Source organism: Culex pipiens, chromosome 3 (assembly GCF_016801865.2).
Source record: "Culex pipiens pallens isolate TS chromosome 3, TS_CPP_V2, whole genome shotgun sequence".
Taxonomy (NCBI): Eukaryota; Metazoa; Arthropoda; class Insecta; order Diptera; family Culicidae; genus Culex; species Culex pipiens.
In genome coordinates, this window is record NC_068939.1 from 66,176,404 (window position 1) to 66,188,596 (window position 12,193).

At 36.7% G+C, this 12,193-nt stretch overlaps 2 protein-coding genes across 5 annotated transcripts in view; one reads left to right on the forward strand and one right to left on the reverse strand.

Moving 5' to 3' along the window:
* Positions 1-3,504: 3,504 nt before the first annotated feature.
* The window catches only part of LOC120424477 (LIM and SH3 domain protein Lasp), a 90,633-nt gene continuing 81,944 nt past the window's right edge, over positions 3,505-12,193 (reverse strand). For all 3 annotated transcript variants that reach the window (XM_039588613.2, XM_039588612.2, XM_039588614.2), the window contains 2 exons: positions 8,777-9,069; positions 3,505-4,770 (listed from right to left, as the gene is read on the reverse strand). In XM_039588613.2, the coding sequence (XP_039444547.1) occupies positions 4,591-4,770; positions 8,777-9,069 (473 nt within the window). In that variant the 3' untranslated portion in view covers positions 3,505-4,590. The remainder of the gene's footprint in view (positions 4,771-8,776; positions 9,070-12,193) is intronic.
* On the forward strand, positions 6,329-8,770 carry LOC120424478 (keratin-associated protein 16-1-like). 2 transcript variants are annotated; one of them, XM_039588616.2, is made up of 3 exons: positions 6,337-7,970; positions 8,028-8,219; positions 8,276-8,770. In XM_039588616.2, the coding sequence occupies exons 1-3, from the start codon at positions 7,892-7,894 to the stop codon at positions 8,746-8,748; spliced, it is 744 nt and encodes a 247-aa protein (XP_039444550.1). In that variant the 5' UTR covers positions 6,337-7,891; the 3' UTR covers positions 8,749-8,770. The 2 variants fall into 2 exon arrangements, with proteins under 2 accessions (XP_039444549.1, XP_039444550.1); XM_039588615.2 differs by having other exon boundaries at positions 6,329-8,219.

The following is a 12,193-nucleotide window of genomic DNA, read 5'->3' on the forward strand; positions in this document are numbered from 1 at the left end:
CTAAATTTTGGTCAAACCCAATAAAAGGACATTGTAGCCCAACTCATGCCCTGTAAAATGACGAAAGAAATTTGGAGAAATATTAGTTTTTGTGTTAATGGCAGCCTATGAGCGAAAATGTAATTTTTAGTCATAATATACTTTTACACCTCAGAATCAAACATGTATGAATAACTTTACAAGGGAGCATCCATAACCAATGCCACAATTATAGCAGACGTGTATCTAGTAAACACACCTTTCCCCCAAATATGAGCCTGATTGATTGAAACTACGTCTTGTGAGAGCCATTTTATCATTGTTCCCCGTGTCTCATTGATGACTACTCTACCCTACCCCTAATAAAAGTACAAAATCTGTTCGATTTAAGTGAATTCATTTATGAAATGTTTCTGTGTCAAATACTAGTACCTCTAACCAGTTTGTGACAACTTTGAACTTCTGATAACTTTGTTTAGTAAGTTTATATAATAAATTGGTTAAAATTTAGTTTTTAGTCCCTAGTCTGAAATTTGAAATTTTCAAATTCCCCAAGCAAAACATTCTGACCCAGGACGGTACAGAAATTCTCGGCACGAAAAGTGAAAATTTCAAATTTCAGACTAGGGACTCGTAATCGGGCTGTAGTGGACGAAATTGGATGCTTCAAATTTTTGTCCTCTACAAAATCACCACAAAATTTCCCCCCGAGGGGTTAAACCGGTTCTGGGACAATCCGGATTGTTTACCGGTATTGTTCCGAAACAGTATTTCTGGTCAAAAAATATCAATAAAAAAAGATGAAAACAATGTATATTTTGAACAAATATAGTTGAAACTTGTTCAATAGAGACTCTTACAACATAAAATAGCAATTTTATAAAAATAGTTGTTTATAAACTAAATTTAAACCAATTTTTAATATAAACTAACTAAACAAAGTTATCAGAAGTTCAAAGTTGTCACAAACTGGCTAGAGGTACTAGTATTTGACACAGAAACAACATTTCATAAATGAATTCACTTAAATCGATCAGATTTTGTACTTTTATTAGGGGTACGGACAATTATTTGACCTCTTTTTTTTTACTTTTTTCAGTAAACTATTTTTGCATTTTTTTTAGAAAAAGTTTTTTGCAAATCCAATGACAGTGTCTTCAAGAGGACATTCTGCCGCGTCGATTGATGTATAAAACATGGTACTTTAGTCGAATTTTATGTACTTTTATATCACAAACATTTTCCGTACGGGGGGTACGGACAAATATTTGACTCACTGTATGTTTCTCCATATAAAGTACCATGGGAGGTGGGTCAAGTAAATGTTAATGATATGTTAATACCGTCCAATTTTTTTTCGATGATTTTTTATTTTTTCCCGTGACCTCCTAATCATTTTGAGCAACATTTGTTCTACGAAAAAAAAATAACTTCTCTTGTTTTATATTTTTCTTGTTTCATTTTTAGTATTTTGCATTTATCTGTTCAGTTTATGTTTGTTGCTGATAGTATTTGGCGTACTTTACCACCTCCTATCTTTACCTTTTTTTCATGTTTTACAGTCTGTTTTTCAATTTTTTGTTTGTTTCTCAAATTTTCTACTATAGAACGATACCATTATTATTTAAATTGCAAAAAGAATCGTCGTTTTCAAAATGTTTGGCATTTCTTTAATCCAAGGGTCCTGATTGCTCCAAAAAGACACATTCACTCGCGCTCACAAATCGAACGCGACGAAAAACTGCTCTGGCCGTTTTTACCGTTTGTCACTTCCACAACAATCGCTACTGAATACTCTCTCTTTGCTCTCCCTCTCACTCCAATCGGAAGTTCAGCGCATTAATCAGAGAGGCTGATTGCGGTATGTCGCTCAAAGTTGGCTCGAAATAGTCTGCGATCGGCTTTGTTTTGTTCATTTATTTAACTGCTTAAAATCAATGTTATCTAAAATGTTTTACATTTTTGTTGATAACACAACATCAAAGACACGTTTAACAGCAACCATGTTAAACATAAATTTACGACAAACTGTGGTAGTGCATGCCAAGTAAGCGCCTCGCTAGTGTTTTGTTAGATTCTCTCCTCTCTGAACCTATTCGTTTTGTGACTCGGGTGACGACGGACCGAATAGGCAAAGAAATTAACGACGTATTTGTTTCGCTGTGTGAAGCGATTGGCCAAGGCGCTTGCAGCTAGCTGGTCGTGTTCGCTCGCGAATGGTTGCGCGCTCCAGTCGGCAATGATTCGTTCGACGATGAGTAAGTGATTTCTGATCTCTTAGCCGAATCAGGACCCTTGCTTCAACTTTTAATTGCTATTAACTTGCAAAAAAAGTATCTTTTATTTAAAATTTTTGCAGGACATTTTTATTAAAAAAAAACCCCAATTTGATAACGTACTCAAAATTCCCATTTTTTTTTTTCATTTAGAACAAAAATTCTCAATTTTAAATTTCGTGATTTTTGTGAGTTTGCATCAGGGACACTATTTAGAGTGATACAATGTTCAACAAAGTTGTAGAGCAGACAAACAACGTTGATGTATAATGAGGGGTTTGCTTGTTAACATCACGAGTTATCGCGATTATTTTTTTTAAAGTTTTGAAACAGTTACTTAATTTGTTTCTTTTTGTTTCCTCGTTCGGGTCGGTCGCGGGTGACCTTGGACGGCCACGATCGCCACAACCAACTTTTCCAAAACCTTTTTTTTTGTAAAATCGCGATAGTACGTGATAGTTACAAGCAATTGACAGTTAAGAAACGAATTGATAATGCCATTTTTGTATTTTTTTTCGATGAAAAATCATTTATTTGAAATTTGTGAGTACGCGTCCAAGTTTAGATAAAAGTCCCTTTGACATCAAATTTTTAAATCATCACCATTTTAGGATGCTAATTATTCAAAATCACGTATTTTCACGTCACGTTTTGGGTGACTCACCACACATAACCTTCGGACGCCTAGAAATGAGCAGAAACTTGCAACAGAGACCACATAAGACCCGGGGGTCGTTAAAGTGGATTGCTTTGCTTTTTTTTTGTATTTTTTCGAATGATCAAAAAAAAATGAAAGGGGTCGTACCAGCTCTCCGTCACACGATATCGAAGCATGGACCTCGGATTCATGAGCAGGGACCAAAATTACCCCTTAGGACACATTTTCACGCAAATCTGAGAGGGGTCGGGGCAATTGTTGTGTATGTTGGCAAAAAATAACCCATGCATAATTGTTATCTACACCGTAATACTTACCAATAGTCGGCTTCAAAGCTGCTTAAACATAATAACTCAAATAACAAGAGTTGTGGTTTTCGTTCTCGTGTTTAAGGCATTCCACAAAAAAGGATTGTGATCAGGATTATTTTTAAAACCCGTCAAGGAATTTCTCTATCATTTCCACCATTGAAACGGCACACACAAAGCCACACTTCCTTTTAAAAAGTTTGATTTTCGCTCTTTGTTGCAGCTGCTGTTGCTTTTTCTTAGTTAGCTACACGTCACTATTTCCTATATAGTGTTAATAACATTGTTTTTCGTTTCTTACTCGCTGTAGATTTTTGTAACAGAAGAGTTGTAGCACTTGAAAATGTGTTGCTTTCATTGACTTGGGGGGTTTATTATTATAAATTAATTTGTTTTGTTTTTTTAGAAGGAGTATAATATTTACGTGTGTGTTTTGTTTTGTTTTTATGTAAATGTACGTAGAAAAGTTGCACGTTGAACAGCTTAAAATTTGTTCCGGCTTGTTATTAGTATATTTATATGTACCATTTTTTCAACTATCTATACTTTTGTTTATTAACACGTATTATTTTTGCTGCGAATGAATGACACGCGTAATGTACAAGTTATAACTGACAATTTTGGGGTCATTACTTAGGGGAAATAGTAACATCTATCACAGAACCTGCATCAACACACGAAAAATAACGGAAGCTCAATTTTTGTTCTAGTTGGGGGCACTAAATTCGATCATCACATGTGATTTGGAAAAAAACGGGGTATTTCTTAACGCTACACTGTAAAAATTGCATCCAAATTGAGGGGAGTTCTTTTTCTTGAACAAAGGCACGATTCTACGTAGTCTCAATAGTTGTTGTCAGTTACACCAGTCGAATGATTTCTGTTTCAGATGTCTCGCTCACACGCGTTGTACAACAAATACACATGGTTTTCAGCTGCGAATGTGTTCAGTTCCGATAAATGCTACAAAGTCAGGTTATTTACATTCAAAGATTTTCGCGAAAAGAGGGGTTCTGTTCATAAACGAGTTGTTATACGCCTAAATCAGCACCTTCTGCTGAATGACTTTCCTTTATTTATTTTAAAGAGGGTAATTGAATAACGTGTACATACCAAAATAATAACAAGAAAATAAAATTAAAAACATGTACTCCTTTCTCGAAATTTTCCACCGTTGTAGCTTGTACAGCAGTGGAAGTTGCATCTCGTATGTATAGTAATTTTAAATTAGCTCGCCCACTGTCTCTCTCTTTATACATTTAGACAAGAAAACTATAAATTGGTAATATGTTATTCTCTCGTATGGTCCGGTCCTCGCCCAAAAAAAAAGAAAGAAAGAAAAAAACGGTTCTATTCTCACTCACCGAGTTTATATCTTGACCAGTTCGACGTAGTTTGCCGGCAGCATTCCGGTGAGGCCGGTCCGCTCGACGCGTCCGGTCATCCAGCCGGAGTCGATCGAGTTGACCTCGATGATGAGGTCGCCCTCGGTGAAGCCCACCTCGTCACTGTCCTGGGCCTCGTAGTCGTAGATTGCACGGTAGACGCGCTGCAATTTTTTTTAGAGGGGAGAAACAGAAGCGGAAAAAATGATTACGGGTTTTTCTCGGATTTGGTTGTTGTGGGAGAAATTTAAAAAAAAGGGTACATTATGAAAGCTTCGTTTGGGCGTTCGGGGTAAAGCGTACCGTTGTGCAGGGTGGTCACTCATTTTCAGATGGCATTCTTTCATAACGTTTTATTTTCAGAACTTCATTAAACTTCAATTAGTTTCAAACTTGATTCGACAGACATAATCTTGTTGGAAAGATTTTCCTTCTGATATACTTATAGGGTATATGACCCTATTTTGGACCAACTATGCAAAGCGTCAACATATTTCGCATGGTTCTCAGGAACAATCTAACTAATTTGGCTTGTTTCAGCATTGTTATGTGCCTAAATTTATGCTTAACAAAGTGTACTATAGAAAATTGAAAATAATTTAACCATTTCATTGTAATAAGCATTTCAAGTAAAACATTTTTTGGATGCTTTTTGGACTTATTGAATGTATTTTGGAGACATCGCTGAACCTATTTTGGACCCACACTCTGATTGGTTGAAATTTAGACAACTCGAATTGCGGCGTGCGGCGGCAACACGCACACTTACAAAAAACTCGGTTTGATAAACCAAAGGGCCTATCCACGATTATAATTTGGAAAATATTTATTTCAGAAATTAAATAATTATGATGATGGATTTGAATTTGAAAACGTGTTTTTATTATATTGAATGGAAACTAACACATCTTTAGCAGGTCTATGTCCTACTTACAATTTACGTATTTTTACGAACTAATTGTTCAAGCATTAGCTATTTTGAAAGCAAAAAAATTAAACTCTTTTTTCTTACCGCCAAAAATTAAAAAAAATGATTCAATTCTTTGCAATTCTAAAAAACTACATTTTACAGAAAACCGATAGTAAACATAGTTGTAACATGTTTACTTCAAACAGTTTTTTTTTCAAATCCGAAAATCCAGAAGCGATGTTTTTCCTTATAATTTTTTTGCGATTTTTCCCATACAAACTTCAACGGTCAACAGCAACCCCTAAACCTTTACCGATTTTGCTCAAAATTTGCACAAAAAAATAAGTATCTCCTAGGTTTATATAAAATTTCTTTCTTTTTTGTTGCCTAGGGCTTGCAAAAGAGCGGTCACTGACAGAAATTGCCCGATTTTTGACATAGCTCGGGAGCTAGCTAACACAGGGTGACCACTCAAATTCCATGAATGATTTTAAACAAAAAAACGTTTTATAAAAAAGTCAATATCAACGTCAATAATTTTTAATGAATTTAAAAAAATGTAAATGCATAAATTTAACAACAAAGTCCTATAAAAACCATTAAAATTAGAAGCACTCATTATTTTGATTCAGATTAGAAACAAAAACAATTAGTATTTGAAAAATAACTGAATGTTTAAAAATAACTGAATAACAAGCTTTATCTAGAGTAATTAACTCACAAAATAGTTCCAGGTAATCATTTGGAAAAAAAATATTCAAAATGACTTTATGAATTTAGTTTAATAATTAAAAATGTTTTCAAAAATAAAGTTGGATTATTTTTTCAAATATCAAATATTCGGGTGAATTTTTATATTAGTTTTTCATTATCTTTGTTGTTGTTTTAAGATAGAGTAAAAACAAGAGGTAATGTTTGATAAACAAAAATAAATAAAAAAAAACTTTCGATTCATAAAAAATATTATAAAAATCTGTCTGTGTGGATGTATTCACTGTTTAGGAGGATTTTAATGTATTAAAAAACCTTTTCATTCTCAAATAGATTGAAATAGTGAAAGGAACCTTAAATTTAAAGTAAGTTACTGAAGAAGAATTGAGTAAATTTAATTTGCAAATTGTACAAAATATTACAAAATTATTCAGGAATTAGATTTTTTTCAAGCAGGTATGCTTGGGATTCAAAAACACAGAAACTCAAACAGCCGAGCGACTCATTCTCTCCCTTTGTCTTTTTTCCTATCTCTTTCTTGCTTTGGTGGGTAAGAATGACAGCAATCAATTGAATGCAGTCATGAGCAGTGCTGAAAAAGTTTTGCACCGTCTTGAAACTATCTATTGTTTAAAAATAGTCAAAATAGTGTTTAACGAAGCTTCCACAAGTCTGCGCGAATGAGAGAGATGATGAGAGTCAAATGACTGTGCGAGTGACTTTGCGTTGCGCTCATTTGATTGGATGTGTTTCACCGAGAGCAGAGTTTTAAAGTCAGACGGACGTAGCGATAACGAAAGACGAGCTCTGACAACTGTTGGTGTTCTTTTGAGAGTTTGGAAAGATTTCGACAATCATGAAAATCGCTCTGAAGAAAAAATATCCTTTTAAAATAATTTTGAGAAGGAATTTTACACTGATATTGGTGATTTATGACCGTAAAAAAATAAATAAGCTTTATAATTGGGTCCTAAAGTCCTATGTCAATTTTTATGTACAACGGTAAAAAGCACGATTAAAACCCATTTCTGATCATTTTTTTTCATTTTTAATGCAAAAATAAAAAAATAATTGATATGACAACCTTTTTTCGATGGATCAACTATGGTCCGCTTGTCAACTTTCTGTCATGGAGGGCCGCGAAGGTAATTGTTTTAAAATAATTTAAAAATCAACTTTAAATCCTTTGCGATCGTACGAAGGGTCTTTGCACTCAGGAAAATAAGCTTTGTCGATGTGAACAACAATATCAGAAATTTAAGCTGAATTTTTTTTTCAATTTTGCGTAAATAAGTTTAAAAAAAATATTAAATCATTTCCTCATATTTTCTCAGAAGATAATCCTCAAAGTTTTGCCAATATTTCTAATATTTGGGAAAATTTCCACGACTTCTGCTATTCTCCCAAATTCCACCTCTAGTGACCACCCTGTTCCCCCTTACGGGTTACGGGGTTCATCTCTTCTGGAAAACAACACACCAAAACGCGACGCCGTGACATATATAGGGGCGCGTGCTCTATCGGTGGCCCCACAAACGTGACATGTTACGCTGAGCTGTGCGGAGTTGCGCGAAAATTTCCGGTATGCTGTATATAAACAAAACGGAATCGCTGACCCGGCTTAGTCACTAGAGCAGCGGACGAGGCGCGATTGCAAAATTGCAATGAAGGCTTCGTTGCTGGTGGTGGTCTCATCGCTGATCGCCGTCGCCAGCGGGTTCACGCTGGAATCGTTCCCATGTGGTAAGGTGTTTCGGGTGGAGGTTTTGGCATTTTTTGATATTTTTAGAATTTTGGTAGGAATATGTAAAGCGACGGAAATTTTGAGTGAGACGATACCGTGCTGTGAGCCTAGCTGCGACAATGACTGCTCCCAGGTGATCTGTCCGGAGTACTCGATTTACAAGCCATCCTGCGTGTGCCGCGCAGGATTCGTGCGGTATGAAGGTGAATGCATTCCGATAACGGCTTGTCCAGCGGTAGAACCGATACGTGAGTACAACACAACAAATTGAAGTCGAATATGTTTGAACCTTTAAAAATCTCAGTGTCATGTCCACCGTACGAGGAACTCCAGCCAACGCCGGCTTGTTGCGAGCCGACCTGTTCGGACGATTGCTCCAACTTTGTGTGCCGTCTGGCGTTGATCCACAAGCCAACGTGTGTTTGCGAGCGTGGCTACGTCCGGTACGATGGCCGCTGCATCAAGCCGGACCAGTGTCCAACCTGTGGCCCGTACGCCCGTTACAGCAACTGCACACCCTGCTGTGAGTCAACGTGCGAGCTGGACTGCTCGTTGGTGCTCTGTTTGGCACCCTGCACCGGTCCTCCCACCTGTATCTGCCAACCCGGGTTCGTGAAACACAACGGGGTGTGCATCAAGCAGGAATTGTGTCCCCGGGGAGGAATCGGCAACCCGGTGGCACCACCTGACGGTGCAATCGATTGCGGCGCGCCCGATTGCAGCGAGTGCGAAGAGTGTGTCGAAGGTTACGGAGATGTTCCCTACCAACTGACCTAAGAATAAAAAGAAAAAAGCCAAAACTCACCACTTTGCCCATTGGTTTCGCGGCTGGAGTAGATGTTGGGGCACCGTACTGCTGGGGTGGCTGAATGTACTGTGAGGCCTGTTGTTGTTGCTGCTGTTGCTGCTGCTGCTGTTGTTGTAAAAGTTGCGTTTGTCGCTGTTGTTGTTGTTGCTGCTGGTACAGCTGTTGCTGGTGATGTTGATGCTGCAGGGCTTGCTGCTGTTGTTGTGCGGATTCCGCAATCGAACCGTAAAATCCGTTTACCGGGTCGATATCGTTGATTGAACCTACCCGTCGGTTGTTGTTGGCGTTCACTGTAACGATATAGAAGTTAAAATTAATTTTGAATAAAGAAAATTGTCTGGAGAAGTCAAATGAAAGCAGCCGTTTTAAGCAAACCTGTGTTAACCTCAACGGAACACAAAAGCGTCATTTTATTTTAAAAGATTTTGTTAATTTTTATGCGTAGTGTTCCGATCATTATCACAAATATTAAAGCTATTGAATGAGTCTACTCTTGTATAAGTTTCGGTGACCAGCAGGTGGAGACCCGTCAATTAATAAAGAATTTGGTGAGCAATGCACTTCATAAATATTGTCTTAAAGAAAAGAATAAGTGGTTTTAAACATATTTCGAAGCATATTCAAACAACTGAACCAACAGGTTTGATCGTTTTGTGTTTTAGAAAAAAAGTTGCTCATTTTCCTGGTGGTGCTCTGGTGCATCACTTGAATTCAAACTTTTTTGAACCGATTCGGTGTTTTTGGGTCAAAGTAAAGTTTTTTTCCTGCCATTTTTTAAACATTTACTATTTTTATACTACGCAAACAGCCCTGTGCGTTAGAGTGTAAATGGATAAGCCTCTAAATTTTTATTTGAAGATATTCATATTTTCATTATTTGCGATATGGATATCAAATTACGCAAAATTTTATATAGATTTGCACTACATTAGAGTTTTAATGTGTAAAATGCAAAAAAATTCACAAGGTGCCATATTTTATACGGCAATTTATGAAAATGTCAATATTTTTAAAATATACGGTATTTCGAGGAAGTTTGATTTTTTTTTTGTGTTTTTTGGTTAACATTTTTCAAATTAAGAATTTGAGTATTTTCGAAAATAAGATATTCGGTCCAGAATATTATTAAATATTAAAATATACTTCGTTGTTGATTGTTGATCTTTCAGCTCAAATATGACTTCAACAAAGCTCTAAAGCGATCTGGAAACATGTAATCCAAGATGGCAGCCAATATGGCGATGTTAGAAGATTGAAAATAATCATTTTATTTAAATAAGAATTCCAGAAAATCAACTACTCGAATTTGACTAATTAAGGATCGCTAAACTCAAATTTTACTTTAATTTTTTTTTTATAAAAATTAAAAATTTAATAAAAGACCTTCGGATGATCGAAACATCGGATAATCCAGGCTTCGAATAAAGGAGTCTGGATTGTATAGTAAATTTGAGCATTTTTGCCTTCCTAGATAGGCTATGAAATCACTCGAAAAATGAACTTCTTAATTCCACCTCCTAGACACACCTTCACATATACCTATCGACTCAGAAGCAAATTCTGAACAAATGTCTGTGCGTGTATATGTCTGTAAGTCCGTGCACCGGATAAATGCACTCAATTATCTCCGGACTGGCTGAACCGATTTGGACCGTTCTGGTCTCATTCGGTCCATCTTAGGGTCCCACAAGAGTTAATATTTTGAAGTTTTGTACAGTACTTCAACAGTTATGCTAAAAAAAACTATTTTAACAAGAGTTCGAAGATTGTAAAAGGGTGGTTTTTGTAAGAAAATCCGTCATGTTATACATTTTTATAATGGTTTTTAAAAGCTCTTTCTAACGACACCAAAACATTGAAGATCTGACAACCGTATCAAAAATAATAAGAATCTAAGTGTTATTTATACACTATTTTGAGGCCTGATCCCAGATATTTTGATGAAAACGTTGTGCGGATCTATCATGCGACCCATCGTTAAATAGGTAATCAAAAGACCATTCCAACGCGCTCAGAAGATCTGACAAACCTATCAAAAGTTATGAGCACTTAATTTAACACTAATCAGAGATATTTCAGATATTTTGATGAAAATGTTGTCCGGATATATTGTCACGGTACACGCTTAAGGTTCAAGATCTAAAAACCCTATGAAATGACAAATATAACTATATCAATGTGAGGAAGGCTTCAACCACCTTGGGGTGGATTAAGTAACGATTTACTTTTAAACTTGCAACATTTAGAAAGAAAACAGTAAAAACGTTTTCATTCTGAGAAGATTTTGATTAAACAAGTTCATTTAAAAAATGAACGTTTTAATGAGTTTTCGTCGGCCGATAAAATTATAGTATTTCAAGGAAATAGAATTATCGTTATCGAATCGAGTAGCATTTTTCTCTTATGCTTTCGATTAATTGAAAGCTTAATAATCGATTTCAAGATTTTATTTCGAGGAATTTCGAGTTGGATTACAGTCAAGACTCGCAAACAAAAAATATTTATTTCCCTATTTTAATTTTTTTTTGCATTCAATATCAAATTCGAATTCAGCGACACCATTTTAGTCAAATTTTAAAGGCAAGCTTCCCTGCACCGTGCGGTACACGTGGTTCACTTGTACCTTGGTTTTGCTTTGCGCCTGCTTTGTTTGGTTTACACCCGTACCCGACTCTCTCGAGCCGAGGGTATTTTGGTTCAACGTACCAGTGCACCACGACAATCTCGGCTCGTCACCTCGGTTGTGTGTCTGACACTCACCCGAGACATGAACCCAGCGTATGAACCAAGGTGCTTCACTCGGTACGAGCCGAGGTACGTGCCGTGGTACGCGCTGGCGGTACAAACCGGGTTCAATACCACGGCGCGTACCACGGCGCGTACCACGGCACGTACCTCGGCTCGTACCGAGTGAAGCACCTTGGTTCATACGCTGGGTTCATGCCTCGGGTGAGTGCCAGACACACAACCGAGGCGACGAGCCGAGATTGTCGTGGTGCGCTGGTACGATGAACCAAAATACCAACACACAATGGGTTCAGGCTCGTACCGAAGCTAGAAAACCAAACCCGCGGTGTGCGTTGGCACTGGCGCATGGGAACTTAAGCGTAGTTGAGAGATCATACTAAAACTCAACAGTCAAAAATAAGAAAAAGAAAAAAAATAGTTTTTTGGAATTGGATTATCCGAAGTAAAATTTGTCTGAGGCCAACGACCAACGCGATGCAACGTTTGTAAAAATTAGTGTAATACCAAGTGAATTTATAAATAACAGAAAAATTGAGAGCTTTGGATAAAAAAAACTGTCATCGCGTTTCATCTTGTAACTTTTCTAGCTTTTTTTTGGTCTAAAAATGACAACGCCCTTCTTCTATGAAAACCACTACATTATTGTTCGGCGCGACATTTTTTCTG